Source organism: Oryza brachyantha, chromosome 1 (assembly GCF_000231095.2).
Source record: "Oryza brachyantha chromosome 1, ObraRS2, whole genome shotgun sequence".
In the NCBI taxonomy this organism is placed as follows: Eukaryota; Viridiplantae; Streptophyta; class Magnoliopsida; order Poales; family Poaceae; genus Oryza; species Oryza brachyantha.
The window spans coordinates 30928336-30946583 of record NC_023163.2 but is presented as its reverse complement, the minus strand read 5'-3'; the positions used below and the strand labels follow the sequence as shown (position 1 = coordinate 30946583).

The window sequence follows — 18248 nt, the reverse complement described above, 5'->3', positions numbered from 1 at the left end:
TTTCCCAGATTTGTCTGCTTTCTGTGAATTTTATGCATCCGAGAGATATGACTGGCATAATGCATACTGCTTTACATGCGTAAGATTTACAAGATTCTAAAACTAGAATTTATTATATTACATTAACAGAGATAATACATCGGTGGAAAATGCTCCATTGTACAACAACGTCAAAAAGTTTGTTTGCCACAGCTTCAAGTAGCCTCGATCCCTTTCTGCGATAAAGATTTCCAATCATCGGGCTCTTTTGCATGATAATGAGGTAATCAAGTCCTCATCGCGTAACCGCTTCCCGTGCCCGTTGATGAAGCTGCAGGAGAATTTGACTGGCTGTTGTGTTTCTGCTCCATCAAGAAGCAAGTTAGGAAACATTTAGATTAGTCACATTTGAATATGAGAAAATAATTACTACTCTATTTGAGAACTGAGATATTTATGGCTGACCTGTGGTACGTTCTACTAGCTTTATCTTCTTGGCTGGACTGGCATCTTCCAATTTAAGTCTTCTCTTCAAACCAATGGTGATTTCATCGCTAAGTAGCTCGTCCCCAGTTGTAGATAGAGCTCCATCTTCAGAGTGCTTGCTCTTCTTGGGATTTCTTCCGGCATCCAACCCAAATTTTCGCTTTGAGCGGGCATCGGTTGTAAGATCTGAACATAAAGTTTGCAGCTTACTCAGACACAGAGTTGTGGAAATAACTAACTTTTGAAATGAACTCTGGTACAACGCAATGACATTATTCTTCTATGAGTATAATTAAGTGAATACGATACATTAAATCGTGTGCTCCTGAAAATATGAACAAGAAACTGAGCTTCGACATGTCCTAGGTGATAGGTGAAAATAAAACACTACAAAAAGTGTCATAGATATTTGATTGTAGTCCGTATTATCAAGTTGGCCCAAATTTGTTAAAACCTAGAAACACCTAACTGTGCAAAACAGCAAACTTCGATGGAAAAGTCTGGTAAATCTGTTTACTTTGCTTTTCTTCTGTCTATAACTCTATATTGGTACTGAACGACTCAACTATACCTATGCCAGGCGTGCATACCCTAACATCATTTGGTGGCGTATAAGTAAAACTACAAAAATGAGAATCAGCATTGAGCTATTGGCATTTCAAAATCCAGAATCTTGAAAGTTTATGAACTGCTATTTCTTCCAGGTGAACGGTCCAGAGCCGACTTCCTAAAAAGAAGAGTTAATTTCATTTTGAAATGCCAAAATAAGTTTTAACATTATTTGCACCGGGCAGGTGGCATGTTGTTTCACTTTGCACTAGGTTCCATCGCATAATTGAATGGAAATATTGTAAAATATGGATAAACCTTATGAAACTTCTTGAATTTAGACCATTCTTCTTTTTCACCAAGTTTCAGTTGCATTTTATGAAATTTCATATTTTTATGATGTAGCGTGGTGTTAAGTGAAACTTATTTCAATACGACCTAGCGCAATGTGAAAGTATGTGTTAAACATAATGCATCTTAGCCGATCGTAAAATGCTATTTACTCATTAAAAAATCCCCAAATTATCAGGGCATCTCACTTGAATCCTGTACTGCACAATGCAACTACTACCATCTGTGCAACCACACGAATCAATGCCACAGAACCAGCAAGCTTCACAGACATCCAGAGGCAGAGTCCAGCCGATTTGCTATCTCTCACAGTAAGAGTAGTAGCGGCATGAATCGAAAGGCGATCAAGAGGCGCGTGCGCCGTCCGTACCTGGGGGAGGAGGAGGAGGCGGTGGCGCGGGGTTCCCGTGGACGGCAACGGGCGCGGCGGGTCCGGCGCCCGTGGGCAGCCCGCGCGCGGCGAAGAAGGCGAGGAGCGCTCGCCACGTGACGGCGGAGGAGACGTGCCCGGCCCCGCGGCTGACGAAGTAGCCGTTGAGCCGGACGGTGGCCGGGTCCAGCCCCAGTGCGCGTCCCACCATGGCGAGGTCCACCCCGCACCCGCCCTCCACCGCGATCGCCGCCTCCGCCTCCACCTCCGACGACGAAGACAACCGGCGGAGGTGCACGACCCGCCGCCGCGGCGAGGGCATCGCTTTAGCTCTCGAGAAGCGCGGCGAACGGCTCCGGTTTGCTCTGCTCCGCTCTGCCTCCGCTGCGGGTTGCGGGGTGGCGTCTTGTTGTTTCGAGAGGGGTTTCTTCTAGAAGCGTCGCCGCCTCGCCGGCGAGGTCGGAGTCGGACACGGTCACTGCAGGGTGGGGCCAACCTAGTCGGATTGAACTCCGCGCGTGGGCCTTGGGCCTAGTGTAGCTCATGTAAGATGGGCTTTATATGGGCCGCGAAAATCCACTCTAGCACTGGGCCCAAGCAGATTGCTGGTCTCGTTTTACATGTACTCCCTCTCCGAGATGGTTGAATTTTTTTTATTGCAATATTTAACCATTTATTTTATTTAAAAAATTATAAAAATATTATTTATTTTATTTGTGACTTACTAATTATCAAAACAACTTTAAGCATGACTTATTATTTTTTTATATTTATACTAAATTTTTTAATAAGACGAATAGTCAAACGTTAAAAAAAAGTTAAACATTTTATATTATAAAACGGATGTATTAATGAACAACAAACAAACAAATTGAGAGAATCTCAAACAAAACAATATTCCACCAACAATATATCATCCGGCTTAGATGTTTGTTAATGATATTTTTTTTAATTTTCTCCTACTATATTGTAGTATTAGGCCACAAACAATAAAGAAAAACAATTTCACCCTTTACTATTTTATATTTACACTAGATAAATGAGGCGTTCATGTCACGCTTGGCCAAGTGCTCCACATAGAGCACACATGTGAGAGAGTTGCTGGTGATTGTTCGGGTGTTTTACGAAAAAACTAAACAATATATTTATAAGAAAAAACTAAGTTATGAATATAAGTTTTATATACCTATTCTTAGCGATCTTTAGCTAAAGCTGAAAACAAACCTATAAATTAACTCTAAATCTAAAGTTAAAAATTTAACTTTTAGTATGAATACGTAAACACAGTCTAAAAGATGCTGCAGGTAGGTCGAGACGTGCGAGTTGCCAAGGCTCGAGCTCGAGCTCGTAACCGGGACGTGCGGAACCGCGAACCTGACGGCAAGTCGGATGATATATATACGTTCCTGACGTGGACTTGATTGTGTTGATAAATGTTCGACGATGCAATCATGCAACGAGACACGCGCCGCAGCGTGCGATTCGGGAAGCCAATCGTTTACCTCTCCCCACCTAGGCCGCGTTCGTCCGGGTGTGAGTTAGGATCCGATGTAAAAAAATCAACACATAATTAATCAATTATTAATTATAAAAAATAAAATAGATTAATATGATATTGTAAATTGTAAAATAATCTTTCTATAGAAAATTTTTTAAGAGTGAAGTACAGTCAGCGATCTCTAAACTTATGTGCGTGTGTTGTCTAGGTTCCTGAATTCTTAAAATATATTTTTTGGTCCCCGAACTTGTCTGAAGTGTCATATAAGTCCAAACGGCATCGACACACTCATCTGCTGATGTGGCATGCCACGGTGGTACCTACGAGAAGGGAGAGAAAAGAATAAGGAGGAGAGATACTGACATATGGGACCTACATGCCCTCACCAACACATAGGCGCCACTGTGGCATGCCACGTTAGCGGATGGAGCGGATCGTAGCCTGTTTGGAACTATATGACACCCCTGGACAAGTTTGGGGACTCAAAAATACATTTTGAGAGTTCATGGGCCTATATTGTCATCCACACAAATTTAGAGACAGCCGATGCACTTTTTTTTTTTAAAAAAAATACCATTTAGTAGTTTAGAAAACGTGTGCGTGAAAAACGGGACACATTGATAACTTATCCCGGGTACCGAACGGGACCTCGGAGCCGACAAGGAGCCACCGCTCGTGCATACGCGTTCGATAGAATTGCACGTACACTGATGTTAAGGATATGCTCGTATGCACGGGAATGTGCTTGTCCCGCGGTCGGGGAGAGTATGGTGTGTGGGGCCGGTAGCGCGTGTCCTGCGCCTCCTGCCTGTTACATTTAAAAAAAAAAAAGAACGTAGTTGTGGTCAACAGCAAAGGAGATAAACGTGATGGTAATCCTAACGTCACCAGCTAGACGTAAAAACGCAGGGAATATACAATTTTTCATGCGCGGGTGAAAAAAGCACGGCCATCGTTTGCGCTGGCCACGTACGAATAGAGATGGCAACGGGAACCTGTGACCCGAGACCCGATGGGTATTTACTCCATTAGAAATGGGTATGGGCTAAATGCATTATCCGTGTTTAAGTAAATAGGTAAATACCTTTATCCAACGGGTACGCGGGTACGAGAACGTTCCTATAATACCTATACCCGTTTACCCGTGGGTAATAAATACCCGAAAGTCCAAATGAACATTACGGCCTATATATGAAATTATGTTAACCCAATATGAAACCTATGTATTCAAGCCTTAACCCATATATGAAATTATGTGGATTTATGTATTGTCTAATGCTAATTAAGTACTACTTGATGGAATTTATGGTACTATGTGACTAATGCGGATGCCTTGTCGTTGCTACAATCGGATCAAAACATTTTGTGTTATTTTTATTGTCATGTCAAATTTGGCGTTTAAATGGGTGACTCGCGGGTGAGGCTTACGGAGGCGGGTACGGGTATAGGAAATTTTTTATACCCGTGACGGGTATGGGGATTTTGGTGATCTCAATTTCAATAGTGGATATGGGTATGTAGTACTAATACCCGATGGGTATTTACTCATTGCCATCGCTACGTACGAAGAACTCCGTTTATTCTCTCATGTAAAAAGGAAAAATTCTTTTCGTGTTGCATCCCGTTTCCGCTTAGCTCTACGCAGGGGTTGCTTAAATACACATATTTACGAATAAAAAATAATTTATAAATAAAATTTTTATATGTATTTTTAGCGATTTAAAATCTAATATAAAAAATAAATTTGATAAAACCCCTGAAATTAAATTTTAAGTAAAATTTTAAATTTTAATTTATAAGCATGGATGGATAGAAGGGAAAAGACACGGGTGTATAGGAATCAACTTATCGGAAAGGGAGTCGGAAAATATTCGTGCTCGCGGCAATCCACCGTCCAAATCCACACGTGTTCACACTTTTCTTTTGTTTCTTTCAGTTTAATATTTACTCCATTTAGAAACCAAAATTTGCTAAACTTTATTTCCAAAATCCACGCCATTTCGTGACAATACCATAGCCTTTTAGCACAACTTTTTTTTTTCACATCAATGTGCTGGTCATGCAAAAACGGTGCAGATTCCAAAACTAATATTGGAACGATTTATTTTTAAAATAAATAAATATATTTTTAAAGAAATGAAAATAACTTTGTTTCCATGAGCTGGATGTGAAAACTTTCTATATTACTTCATCAGATAACAATATTTATCTTTAAAATTCCGACGAGCAATTCTGTGGTAAAATGAATTTGCAAAATCGATAAATTTATGATATTACGATTATAGCATTTTAAGAGAAGAATATATATATTATTTATTTTGTGTTTAAACTACTCATTTAAATAATCGGCATTTTAAAATTTGACAAAATTTTATCTAAAATAAAAAATAATTTTTACCTAAGGGTGCACTGCTTATCGCTCCAAAGATTACCAGCAATTTTCTCATTAAAATAACGGAAACGGGCGGGCTTGACCTCACCCGGTCCGCGTGCAAAGTACGCGAGGTGTTAAACCGGGCCCACCCCGAGGCGCGCGGGCCGCACGCGATCCGCGCCCCGAACAGCGCGCGCGGGGAGCGGACCAATCCGAGAGCGGCCCACAGGGTTCCCGCGCAGGGTAGATCCGGACGTGACGCCGACTATTAAATCCGCCTCTGAGTCGCCGCGCTATTTGAGCCCTCGCGTCCGCCCCGTCCGCGCACAGGCCTCGTCTCCTTCCTTGCGCTTCGCCACCAAGCGCAGCAGCAGCGGCGGCAGCAGCAGCTCGCGGGTGATCGATCCAGCGTCGAGTCGATGTCGGCCGCCGGGGAGGAGGACAAGAAGCCGGCGGGCGAGGGCGGCGGCGCCCACATCAACCTCAAGGTCAAGGGACAGGTCTGCCGCTCTGCCTCGTGCTCGTCTCTTCCACCCCCTGTAATTCGTAACCAACTTATCCGGTGGGAAATATGTGTTCCTAGTTGTTCGCGCTCGTAAGATTGAGCCAATTCGAGGGTTAGGGTCGATTCGTGTGGGGGGCTATGCCGTCGCTGCAATCGGCGCTCGTTTTGCTGTCTGCTTGCTTGAGTCGTCTAGATTACAGACGCTATTAGGCTTTGTTTATGCATGGATCGATCGTTATTAGGATGTTGGTTGATGATTTTACTGTGGGATTTATAATGGAATCCGTATCCAGTTGAACCATCAGATTAGATCGGATTTTGGGGTGTTCTAGTTAAGGGGATTCTTTGGGAATGAATTTGAACCTGATTACCTTTATAGGAAGTTTCCAGCATCTTAGATAATTTGGCAATGATGTTGAATAGCAGTGCTAGTGTATATACACATGAAAACTCAATTTTTATGCCAGCAACCTGATGAGATTCAAAAAATTTGTTTTTTTTTTCATATAAATGCTAACTTTTCAGCAGCCATGATGAAAAATGTGGTTACTATTTCTCATTTAATCTGCTAGATCCTGCCAATTAGCATCCGTCTGCCATATTTAAAGATGGTATAATAACTTGTAGTAAAAAGAACACCTATGGGGTTAGTCAGGGTTCTGACTTCGGTTAACTGTGGTGATTGAATGGTTATTACTCTCATTGGTAGCCCTTATAGGTAATTAAATAGGCATTCAATTAGAAAATGCTGTGCAATTCGATTACATTAGAGTGTATAACACGATTGAATGCTTTTTTTCATTACCAATGTCACTTCACTGTAGAAGTAGTAACCCGTCAATTGAGATACCTTCTGTTTCTGATTGTATTTTCCATCGTTTCCTCATCATGCTGTGTGCATTCCTGTTGTTCTGTAGGATGGCAACGAGGTCTTTTTCCGCATCAAGAGATCTACCCAGCTGAAGAAGCTGATGAATGCCTACTGTGACCGTCAGTCTGTGGATATGAATGCTATTGCATTCCTGTTTGATGGTCGTAGGCTCCGCGGCGAGCAGACTCCTGACGAGGTAAGTGTTGAACCTTCTCTTCATACTCAATCAGCATATCTCCCTAACAAATCCATTACTGATGACCACTGCAAACGGTTTGTTTTAAGCTTGAAATGGAAGATGGCGACGAGATTGATGCCATGCTCCACCAGACTGGAGGCTGCCTGCCTGCCTAAAGCTTAGGAGTTGTTGCAGCCTCTGAAAATTGTGCCTTTGGTGGGCTCTATATCTAGAGTACATGAAAAAGAAGCCTAAAAAGAACTTGTGAGGCTTTGGTCCTGTACCATAGCTGAAGGACATTAGAAGAGCTTTGTTTGGCAAAATATTTGTTACTTCGGCTGTCATGACTTGTTTATCCATACCCTAATATGTCCATCGTTGCTGGTGCATCATGCTGATCTGTTGATGGTTGCTGATCAGATTTCGAATGTTTTGTTTTGCATCATTTGCTGTTCAGTTTCGTGATTCATTTGTAGTGAATTGTTAACTTGTGCCTTTTTTATGTTTGTAATATTGCATGCTTCAAAAGGATTAGTTTATCAGTTTGTGCAGCGAATGGTCAGAGAATTGTGCCTGCAGGAGGAACAATGAAGCAGTACGAGTAGTACATTTGAAGTGATTAATGAAGCTTTTCGGCTGCTGAGTTCTGTTGTCCTTCAGGAGAGCAAATGATGAGTGATGAGAGTATGATTGAGGTATGTTGTGGCCATCAGAGCACCCCAACAGTATTTTTTAGAGGAGGAAAGGTAAAGATTAAGCTTTTGCATAATATATATTTTATCATCTATTTTTAGATGTTATCGAAACTCTGTATTTGGATGATCTTACTAAATCCTTCAAAGAAATATGGAGGATATCATTTATGGATAATAGAAGATATGGATGATCCGGATGCTCTCAAGCCATTGCCATTTTAATGTTGATCACCTTGGCTCTTCCGAAGCGCTGGATTTCTACTCAGAAATTCTGCATCACAAAAGTTACTACATTTTTATCTCGAAAGGCTAAATTCATTTAAGGTACTAGTATATACATAAAACCCACTACATTTTTTTTTATCTTTTAGATAACTGGATAACCTCTGCGAACAAAAAGAGCAAGGCTTGGGTCCCACGACCGTTGACGTGCTGCGCGTACCAGTGACGCAAGATCCGCACGCGGTTTCAGCGGGCGGGCCCACCCCACGCGACGCCCACAGCCACGCAGCCCAGGTAGCCGGAGAGGCGCGCGGCCCACGTGCAGGCCGGGCCGAGCTCATCGACTTCGCCGCCGCCCTACCCCCCTATAAAAGGCCGGCCCCCTCCGCCGCGGCGCCGCTCACCCTCCCCTCCGCTCGCCGGCGACGCATCGGCAACCTCGCCTCGCTCTCTCGCGATAGGTTAGGGTTAGATAGGGACGATGTCGTCGGCCGGCGGGGAGGATGAGAAGAAGCCCGCGGCGGGCGAGGGCGGCGGCGCTCACATCAACCTCAAGGTCAAGGGGCAGGTTCGTATCGTTCCCCCTACCCCGCCGGTTGCTGCTTGTACAATCAGAGTACCCCGGAATTGCGCCGATTATGTGTGGTAGGGTTTGTAGGTCGGGATTTCAACCCTCTAGTCATCCTCGTAGCGATTATGGGGCGGATGCATTTGCCATTGAAATTATGTTGAGGTGTGCCCTAGGGTTTGTAGATTGAAATTTCAACTCGATGCTTGGGCGTTGTCTGATATGTTTGGGAAGAAGGGGAAGTGTAGGCTGTACACACATAGTGGTTTGTTGGTTCTCAGCAGTGAAGATTTCAGTCCAAGTATACCTTACTGTTTCGGGTGTTGGATCGGCGGGTATATTTTGTTGGGGCCGTGACATGGAGGATATGGTGTTCTCTAATGACTATTATTTCAGATTGTTAGTGCTCATGATTAGGTAGTAATTTAGTTGATACTACTGATTATCATACTTTCTAGAGTAGTTCACAATTGGTGAAAGGAGTTCATTTAGTTCCTTGAATCGCAACAATTCTTGGAAGTCAAATAAATGGGTTTGTTTCATTGGATCATACCTGATGAAAGCATTGATCCCATTGGGATTAAACCCTTCTAGACTGTTGTATTGTTGTTTTATAACTAAGGCAATATTCCGTGTTTGAACATTGGAGACTTATCTGTATTTATGTACAGTGCAGTGCACACATATAAAAGCGTACTTTGTCGTGTTCAGTGTTGGTAGTATGAAGTGGGATGGTATGAGTCACCCTAGTTGATTGTTACAACATGCGTATATATTTCCTAGTTGATTCTAATACTACTCAAGAGTGATTTGTCTTCTGTGTTTGTTGTCTGAAATTTTTAGTTTGATTGGTTATAGATACCCCATTCTTCAGCAAATGATCAACGTATCATTTTTTTGTGCTCTTCCAGAAATGATCTATGTATAAAAGCCCCGAGAACAATACCATCGTTTGCATGCATCACTCTATTTATTGCCGCTGTAATGTGTGCATGCATGTATTGCTAATAGTTGCTTGTATTGCTAACCATAGCGAAGTTGGGGCTCCTTCGATGCAATATCAAATGGATTGTATGGTGTGCAGCCTTATTTTTGGAGTCTTCTTGGGTCCCATACTATATACGCTGGTCATTTGTGGATGAAGTATGTGATACTGCCCTATAGGACACGTCCATGCTGCTGGGCTGGGTTAATGTGTCCTAAATACTAGATCAACTAGCTAATGCAATTGTTAATAAATGTTGTAGACAATTGTCAATTTTTGAGCGTCAAATAAAAATATAATGGCTAGAATTTGAGAATGTACATTTGTTTATGGTTGTGGGATCCTTCAATGCAAAAGCTTTAGATCCTTTGATCATTCATCAGCTTTGACAGGATAGGATTCTAGAAATCGGTGCCGTGTTTTTACTTGTTAGGGAGTTGTCGCACTTTATGTTTTGGTGCCATTTTCACTTGTTAGGTAATTATCGCACTTGATATTTTGGAGCCATAAATCCTTTATCATTACTTGTGCTGTAGGACGGCAATGAGGTGTTCTTCCGCATCAAGAGATCAACCCAACTGAAGAAGCTGATGAACGCCTACTGTGACCGCCAGTCCGTGGATATGAATGCTATTGCTTTCCTGTTTGATGGCCGTAGGCTCAATGCTGAGCAGACTCCTGATCAGGTGGACGATACTACCTTCTGCCTTTCCTAAGACTGAACTGTTTGTTTACCATTTGTTAACTGTGAATTGTTTGTTTTCAGCTCGAGATGGAAGACGGCGACGAGATCGACGCCATGCTTCACCAGACTGGAGGCTCTCTGCATGCCTAGAGCTCAGACGAAGCCTGTTGCGACAATGCAACGCACCTATTATCACTAGAGTACATGAAACAAGTCTAAAGAAACTTGTGAAACTTTTGGTCTTGTGCCCCAGCTGAAGGACATTAGGAGGGCCTTGTTTAGCGAGATATGGTACTTTGGGCTGTAATGTGTCCATCCCCTAATTTATCCATCCTTTGGTGGTACTCCCGATGATCCGCTGATTGTTTTTTTAGCTCCTCGAAGCTGCATGCTGCTTTGTTTTAGTTTTGCTTTGCTGACTGACCGTCCGTTCTGTCCCGTGTACGTTCGCCCGTTGGGTTGCCGGGAGATTGACTGCCAGTTTTGTGTTACTACCTCGTCGGAATTCGTGCGCTGCACGTGTTAACTGTTGGATTTCACTCTGATTATCGAGCTCTTAGCGTGAGAATATTTACCCAAATCTATTGCTCAGTCCGTTCCATGTTATACTATTTTTTAGATTTGTCGAGCTTTCTCTATGTATCGATGGACTCCCTCGTCTCATAATATTTTTCTGGCAGTCCCTGCGTGTAAACATGTATTAACTAGTATATATCTTTTTTTTATAAATTCATTAACATCATTAACATCACAACTTCCAATGCATCTAGGTGATCTAAATGATCTTTGTGTTATTATTTGTATCTTATATTATGGGATCTAAATGATTTTGTGTTATTATTTGTATCTTATATTATGGGATCTAAATGATCTTTATGTTACTATTTGTATCTTATATTATGGGATGGATTAAATATATGTTTGATATATGTGTCTAAATTAATTAGCACGCGTATTAACCTATAGAAGACTAAATTTTTATAACGTGGAAGCGAGGTAATGTCTTGTTTGTTTCATTCTGATGACTAGTACCATTCGTCTGAGCTACTATGCTGCTAATTAGTGCCATCTGAATACCTTTGTCCCATAAATTTACCACATTTTAGTTAAATAAATGGTTGACGATTTAGAAAAAAGTCCATATAATTACAGCACCAATGAATTTCATTAATTCATCATCGATATATTTATACAGTTGTATTTGTTTGTAGTTAGAAATGCTATCGCGTTTTCCATTAGATTTTATTTTTTATGATAATCGGAAGAACCTAACTTTGCGTTCGTAGAAGCTACAATTTTTTCTGTGGGTATTTATTACAAGTTCTTGTCTAAGCGGGTGACTGTTTGTCTTATTAAGCAAAAAAAAAAAACACAACATATTTGTAAATAAAAAAATAATTTATGAATAAAACTTTTATATACGTGTTCTTAGTTATGTAAAAACCAATACTAAAAAGAAACTATGATAAAAACCTCAAAATCTACCCATAATTTAAAGTTATAATTCAAATTTTGGTATATAAGCATAAGCAAAAACGAAGAGACGAGTTGTAACTTAACTTCGAACACAATCAAAATTATCTTGAATTATGAGACGAAAAACATAGATTGCCAACTTTTTTGTTTCCACAATTACGTGGCGTACCAGGAATAATTAACTTTTTGCCACTCTCACAAATGGTGCTAACATATTTGCCACTGGACCCATATGTCATAGACATATAGGGGCCCACATGTCATAAACAGCGGGTGACAAATGTGTTATGTGTCATTTGTAAGAGTGGCCAGAAGTTAAATGCCCCGGTGTACCGATGACTGCCATTGGTCTGCATTATTATGCTAATGAGAAGAATCCTTGTACTCTGGCTCGCCATTGGAAGGCTGCCGAGAATTGATCGATCTGAACAATTTTGTACTACAGATCTGTGCTTGCAACTTGGTTTAGTCTAATTTGCACTTACTGATCCATTAATATAGACCGTCTGGTTATGCGACCGGATGCGTGACAAACACGCGGCCGATCCACGGTACGATGGTCCTGTTACCTTGCTTGCAAACAGATCTGTGATTAGTGGGCGAGATCAAGATCCAAATCCCTGCACATAATAAACTTTTGCATTTGTTGACCTGAACAAGTTGCAAAAAAAACTAATCCAGATCACGAATTCACGGTGCATCAGTGTTAATTTGTAAACCTCACCTTTCACCCCGTCTTAATCTTTAATGCAGCCTCCCTAATTTTATTCTCGTCTGACAAATCAGAGAGCTGACATTCTTAGAATTTACTCTTCTCGCTCTAATCCTCCCATGTGCTTGATGCACACCCCTTAACCTTCCCCTTTTGCTTTAGTCTTTGAGCTTTACTATGGTATCCTCTACAGGCATGGTTATTATCGTCGATGGAAGAATATCAATAGTTAATTTAGATTTCGATTACCAGTTAAAAAAATATTACGGTACCGATATTTGATGTGGTATTAGGGCATGATCAATGGTAGAGCTCGCTGTGTGCTCTATCTCAAACCACGTCAGTAACAAGAATCTATTCTATAATGATAAGTATAAAGGTAGAGTCATGTGTGATTTCTTCATTAATGGAATAAAATATTTTTTATTATACTGGTTTTCTTTTTATACACTAAGAAAATTTTCTTTAATAAATGCTAAGAGTCGACTCTAGGCCGTTGCCATGCAACAACAACTTTTCTTTCTCATTGTAGTTCTTTTCTCACGTCACTAAATTTGCTTATATGACGAATAAACACATTTATACGTGCCTGAATAGATCTGATCTATTAAATTGGAAAATGGAAGATTTAGATTAGTTATACTAGATACCAATCCCAGTTCGTCTTTACCCATGGTAATTTCCTACTCCTACCAGATTAAGTTTAACACAGAGGATTAGCACTGCGGGTTCTCAATGACAGGTGGACCATCCATAGTATGGCCCACATGGACGAGAGGGTTTCAATGCTTTGGGTCACATGAAGCATCAGGTCCCCGTATTCAATTGGCAGCGATCTACCCCTCCTGCTTCCCCTCACCTCACTTAATGCATTAACTGTTGTTCATGTTGTTTTTGCCATTAAGAACAACATTTAACAGATCTTGCACGTCCCTGTGACGAGATACACCCCGAAATATATCGAGCATTCATACCATCATAAATCAGATCCCCAAAAAACAATTAATTTGGATGATTTTTGCGTTTCAATTCCGGTCTTTGGTCTTCCTGTTCTTCTTTTTTATATAAAAGTTCTGTGGCAATTTGGCCGCTTGCTTTGCTTCCTTCCTTCTGTCACAAGCCTCCAGTGAATGCAGTTGTCAGTATGTTAACAGTTTAGTACTAACCACTCTGTTAATCTGTCACAATCATCAACGGAGTAGTAGTGATTAGGGCATTAGATTAGAGTCATAATCTAATCCATCGCCAGTTCGCTTGCTGCTTTTGTTTTGTTTTTGTCGGTCTCCGTGCCCTCTGTGCAGTCACATTGGAGAGGGAGAGGAGAAGATAAAAGCAGAAGTTTTTTGGACTTGTTTAAGCGTTTCGCTGGCTCGGAGTGCAGAGGCGAGAAAGAGACATGCACAGAGAGAGGAGAGGAGAGGAGGGGAGTAGTGAAGTGAAGCGAAGCAGATATTAGAGCGGTGAAAGAAACTGCTCGCTGCCCACTCCCTCCAGTCTCCATCTCCAGTTCTTTCACTTCTCTTCTCCCTCATTTATCTGCCTCTCGGGTCACTCCGGGCTCCGGTTTCTTGATCTTGGCGCCTGTCCATGGCGGGGTGAGCGGAAAGGCTGAATCTTGGATCCCAACCCTTGCGATTCTGCTCGGCCGGGATGGAATTCGGCGGCGGCATTGATGATCAGAGGTGAGCGAGCTCCTGGTCGCCGCTTCTTGGACTTCGCGTGATTCGGGGTATGTGATGCGAGGGGAGAAAAAGGAGGTGTTTTTGTGTGTGGATTGGGATCGAATTGCGATTTGGTTCTGTGTCTTCGGTATAGTATTTTTTGTCCGTGTTGATCCCTAATTTCGCTTTCTTGGTACGGTTGTTGGTGGGGAGCGGGGATGGATGGATTAGTGCGCTACCAACTCTGCCCTTTTTTTTCTTCATGATCTTTATGGCTTGATCTGATGTTAGGAGCCGGGAAAGGAGACTTCGAATTCTGGGAGAAAGTACCGTGGAATTCTTTCGTGGGAAGCTTTGTAGCTTTTACTCTTTGTGTGGTGTACTGTGTCCCAGTTTGTTGCAGTTAAATGTTGGTACTTGGTAGCTTTTGCTGTTAAACCCTAGTGCAGTGGCTGGTTGTTCATGATTTTTGCAAGGTCTGTTAGTGGTTCAAGCAGTATTGTGTTTTTAACTTGCCCTTGTTTAGGCATTTGATTTAATATCCCTGCTCAATCTTCATAAATACTCCCCAAAATTTCGTTTTTATCTTACAGATTGCCAGTGTTTGCCTTTTTTTTTTCATTGCTTGCTCTCCGCTAGTTTGTAATCTGTTGAGCTTTCTGAATATTCTAGCGTTCTACAGCAAAAACCCTTATAATGTGGTTGACAGGATGAAAACTTTGTGTTTGGTACTTTGTAATTGTTGGTTTCTGATTCATAAATTAGTCCATAGTTGCAACAACCGTGATCCCAGTCGGCTCAGCTGACCTTTCGATGTAATTATTTAGTTGACATTGCAAGTTCTGTTATCATAAGATGTGCAAAGATATATGCTCTGTATTCCACTCATTTATTTGACGTTTTTACAACTTTTTTGCTTGAGTTATGCATAACGTTGGCCTTCGATGTGGAACTTTTTACAGTGAGATGTGGGGATGGCAAAGTCAGGAGTATGATCTGCAGAAAGATTTGCTAGCTGGTATGCAACTTACTTTGCATCAGTACTTATGTCCTTCAGCTACCCCCAGCAAAACGAGCTGAGCTATTTGTCTGATTTCAGCAGACGCTGCAGATCCATCTAGCTGTTTGTGGAGTGAAACAAGTCATAATGCGGGTGATGCTTGGAGCATGTTCGATGAGCAAACTCCAATAAAACATTGTACAGACATAGATTTTCAGTTCTGTGATATAGGAGGTAACAGATATCTTTTCTTGTATGATGAGAGACATCATAGTCATAATTAACCACCAACATATTGCACTGTCAAAAATAGTTTTTGTTACCTACTCCCTCCATCCCCAAAAGAGTTCACTTTTATACATGGATCTGGATATAATGATATGTTCAGATTCATGTACAATAGTGAACTTATTTGGGGCAAAGGTAGTATTTTAATGCACTTCTACTTCGTAACAGTTCCAATTGCACACATATTTGGTTGTATTTCTATACGCAAGCAGAATTGTCATCTTCTGTTTACGCTGAACAGTGGGCAAATTTCTTTCCTTCATGTTGTTTCTCTTCCTAAGGCTTGATCTAAACCACCCCTTGAAATTAGAACATTGCATTAGACTTGTAAAGTTGGTCACTATGTCCAAAAGAAACAAATCAATAATAGGGTATCCTATCTCATCCTTTGTTGCATATCCACAAGTGTTTTGTGTTTGACGTCCTTATGTGAACATACAATGCAGATATCGTTGTCAAGGACTTTGATGAAGGAAAGGAAACCTTACAAGCTAAACGAAGACGCATGCTCCAGTTCTGTCCAGACAATGTTGAGGTATGTGTTAAGTCTAATGTTCTAATATGAACTGAAATCTGTTAATAAGTCGTCTTAGAAAAAGTCTGTTAAAAAGGATTGAATTACAGGCTAATACTTCTGGGTTGCAAGCTTTGTTGAATTGATCATTAAATGCATTAAGTTGTTGTAAATCCATCAACGTGATATTCTTGTTTATGTATAGATGGATTGTGCTATGGCAGCAGATGGACTCTCGGAAAGCCTTCAAGTGAATTTGGGTTTCTCTGGTAAGTCCCCATCATGTCTGCTATGCTAGATTGGGTCTATTTATCTCCATTCCTCTTAATTCTAGAGATGACTCCAGGTCATCAGTGTTTGTTAAACTGTGATGGGACCGAAGAACTACCAGAAGAATGGCTAGTAGATTGTTCGCAACAAGATAATGAGAGTTGTTGCCCGCCTGAAGAAATGTTAGTTCACTTAATATCAACTTCATGTAACTGTCAATTATGATGTGCTGTTGTTTCTCATGGGTTTTTATCTTCTAAACAGTAGTAGTCCTGCTGCGGCCTTGGAAGAAGCCAATCTTTCTGGTTAGTGTAAACTTCTCCCAAAATTCCACTATTTCTATTTGTTGCTTGACACCTTAAGTGTTTTCTATACCTTATTTACTTTTCAGTGCATGAAAATTCTTCGTCTCAAGAGCAGAGCAATACAGTCCAAAAGACCACTATGCAATCTCGACCAACACCTCTAAAAGGTATACCCAATTCTAGCATACTGATCTTGTTTTTCTTCCCTGTGATGACCCATAAACTCATATGTGACCCTTTTGGTTCACAGCTGGAAAAAATATTATTCGAGCAAGAAAGGTGAAAACATCAGTTGTCTATCCCTTCGAACTTATCAAGCCATGCGGTTTTCATGGTGACATCACATTGCATGACATCAACCAGAGGATTCATGCCCCGCCGCCATACAAGATAAAGCACAAGGTGGATGAGGAGCAACTCTCCTACCAGACTTCAGCTATTTCTGGGAAGCCTGTTGTTCACAAGACAAGGATCCATACAGAAGGGGGAAAGGGCAGTATCACAATCACAAGAACTAGAGGTTAGGTAGGTCAATGGTATGGTATGCATATATGGTTCCAATATGGTCCTTGTACCATGCATTTCTGATATATTGGGTTTGTGTCAATGTTTTGTGGCCAAGGAAATGCATGCCCTTCTTGGAATAATTTAGCCATTTCTTCTTCCATTGCCCCCTCTTTGGAACTTCTTTGCCTGTACTTGCTTGGTTAGTGTGAGATAGTACTATAGTAGTGTTTAGGCAGGGGTGTGACAGTGGCAAAGTGTGCTGCTTTTCGGTTCTTGGTTGAAGGGGGGTAATTGATGTCATGAGATAAGTAATTGCGGACATATTGGTTCGGTGAGATTATATTTTGATGATGCAAGCTCCAAATCCTGAGCTGTTTAACTATAGGACTGTACTGCATAATTTTGCTTGAAGCATTTTCAGAAGCATGGCAGCTGGCAACCATCCACCACATACTGTTCCTGTTCAGATACCTTAACTGATAATTAAAATTGCTGCATGACTGCTTAGCACAACATAATTTACAATGAAGAACGATATACTAACTTTAGTCATGAATGTTTTAACATTTAGAACGATATTTGATCAATCTTTTAAAATTCCAACCTTCAATAATTTCTCAAAATTCTCAAATGATTAGTTTAAATACAGAAGAAATACTTTCTCCATGTTTTTTTATATAACGGCATTGACTTTTATGTTGACGTTTGATTATCCGTCTTATTTAAGAAATATATAATTACTAATTATTTTGTTATAATTTGATTTTTTATTATGAAAACTTTTAAGTATAACTTATAATTTTACATATTTGGATAAAAAATTTATACATGTATTCTTAGCTATCTAAAAGTAAGTCTATAAAATAAATTTTGATTAAAAAAACCTAAAATTCAACTCCAAATTTTAGATTGAAAAGATAAGGGTGCTAGCCAAAATGTTACGTAGTTTCCTAGGCCTAAAGGCCTTAGCCCAACTAGCAATGTATAGCCAAACCCAGAATGTACATTGAAAGATTTATACATAGAACTTTACAAATATATGTTCTACATAAAAAAAAGAACTTTGTACATATAAACATGTTAGCCTGATTTAGAAAAAAATGCACATAGATGATAGAGAAGTTTATAGATATATTTTACAAATAAAGAAATTTTGTGTACTGAAACTGCAAGGCCCGCTCGACCACCCGTCATTCAAA

At 40.7% G+C, this 18248-nt stretch overlaps 4 protein-coding genes across 9 annotated transcripts; 3 read left to right on the top strand and 1 right to left on the bottom strand.

Annotated features, from left to right (window-relative positions):
- Positions 1-18: 18 nt before the first annotated feature.
- On the bottom strand, positions 19-2119 carry LOC107303924. The gene is made up of 3 exons (XM_040520024.1): positions 1736-2119; positions 445-651; positions 19-341 (listed from the first exon to the last, which is right to left on the bottom strand). The coding sequence occupies exons 1-3, from the start codon at positions 2055-2057 to the stop codon at positions 235-237; spliced, it is 636 nt and encodes a 211-aa protein (XP_040375958.1). The 5' UTR covers positions 2058-2119; the 3' UTR covers positions 19-234.
- A 3793-nt stretch (positions 2120-5912) lies between these two features.
- LOC102703738 (small ubiquitin-related modifier 1) lies at positions 5913-7561 on the top strand. The gene is made up of 3 exons (XM_006645171.2): positions 5913-6107; positions 7030-7179; positions 7269-7561. The coding sequence occupies exons 1-3, from the start codon at positions 6027-6029 to the stop codon at positions 7335-7337; spliced, it is 300 nt and encodes a 99-aa protein (XP_006645234.1). The 5' UTR covers positions 5913-6026; the 3' UTR covers positions 7338-7561.
- Positions 7562-7666: 105 nt separating this feature from the next.
- Positions 7667-10720, top strand: LOC102703258 (small ubiquitin-related modifier 1-like). 2 transcript variants are annotated; one of them, XM_006645169.3, is made up of 4 exons: positions 7956-8140; positions 8228-8646; positions 10168-10317; positions 10398-10720. In XM_006645169.3, exons 2-4 carry the CDS (start codon positions 8560-8562, stop codon positions 10464-10466), a joined length of 306 nt encoding a protein of 101 aa, XP_006645232.1. In that variant the 5' UTR covers positions 7956-8140; positions 8228-8559; the 3' UTR covers positions 10467-10720. The 2 variants fall into 2 exon arrangements, with proteins under 2 accessions (XP_006645233.1, XP_006645232.1); XM_006645170.3 differs by lacking the exons at positions 7956-8140; positions 8228-8646 and adding an exon at positions 7667-7856.
- Positions 10721-13854: 3134 nt separating this feature from the next.
- On the top strand, positions 13855-17490 carry LOC102702800 (protein XRI1-like). 5 transcript variants are annotated; one of them, XM_015835003.2, is made up of 9 exons: positions 13855-14186; positions 15128-15183; positions 15265-15399; positions 15900-15988; positions 16173-16236; positions 16314-16419; positions 16505-16542; positions 16629-16709; positions 16793-17490. In XM_015835003.2, exons 1-9 carry the CDS (start codon positions 14155-14157, stop codon positions 17065-17067), a joined length of 876 nt encoding a protein of 291 aa, XP_015690489.1. In that variant the 5' UTR covers positions 13855-14154; the 3' UTR covers positions 17068-17490. The 5 variants fall into 5 exon arrangements, with proteins under 5 accessions (XP_015690489.1, XP_006645231.1, XP_006645230.1 ...); XM_006645168.3 differs by having other exon boundaries at positions 13856-14186; positions 15268-15399; positions 16502-16542; XM_006645167.3 differs by having other exon boundaries at positions 13856-14186; positions 16502-16542.
- The last annotated feature ends 758 nt before the right edge of the window (positions 17491-18248 follow it).

Bases quoted from the DNA above. Each gene is read 5' to 3' on its own strand.
- LOC107303924 (XM_040520024.1), bottom strand. From the start codon at position 2,057: ATGCCCTCGCCGCGGCGGCGGGTCGTGCACCTCCGCCGGTTGTCTTCG. The intron at 652-1,735 runs GTACGGACGGCG...CTTTATGTTCAG, and splicing joins GCCTCCTCCTCCTCCCCCAG to ATCTTACAACCGATGCCCGC. The intron at 342-444 runs GTCAGCCATAAA...TTGATGGAGCAG, and splicing joins GCTAGTAGAACGTACCACAG to AAACACAACAGCCAGTCAAA.
- LOC102703738 (XM_006645171.2), top strand. From the start codon at position 6,027: ATGTCGGCCGCCGGGGAGGAGGACAAGAAGCCGGCGGGCGAGGGCGGC. The intron at 6,108-7,029 runs GTCTGCCGCTCT...GTTGTTCTGTAG, and splicing joins ACCTCAAGGTCAAGGGACAG to GATGGCAACGAGGTCTTTTT. The intron at 7,180-7,268 runs GTAAGTGTTGAA...GTTTGTTTTAAG, and splicing joins GCGAGCAGACTCCTGACGAG to CTTGAAATGGAAGATGGCGA.
- LOC102703258 (XM_006645169.3), top strand. From the start codon at position 8,560: ATGTCGTCGGCCGGCGGGGAGGATGAGAAGAAGCCCGCGGCGGGCGAG. The intron at 8,647-10,167 runs GTTCGTATCGTT...CTTGTGCTGTAG, and splicing joins ACCTCAAGGTCAAGGGGCAG to GACGGCAATGAGGTGTTCTT. The intron at 10,318-10,397 runs GTGGACGATACT...GTTTGTTTTCAG, and splicing joins CTGAGCAGACTCCTGATCAG to CTCGAGATGGAAGACGGCGA.
- LOC102702800 (XM_006645167.3), top strand. From the start codon at position 14,155: ATGGAATTCGGCGGCGGCATTGATGATCAGAG. The intron at 16,543-16,628 runs GTTAGTGTAAAC...TTTACTTTTCAG, and splicing joins GGAAGAAGCCAATCTTTCTG to TGCATGAAAATTCTTCGTCT. The intron at 16,710-16,792 runs GTATACCCAATT...TTTGGTTCACAG, and splicing joins TCGACCAACACCTCTAAAAG to CTGGAAAAAATATTATTCGA.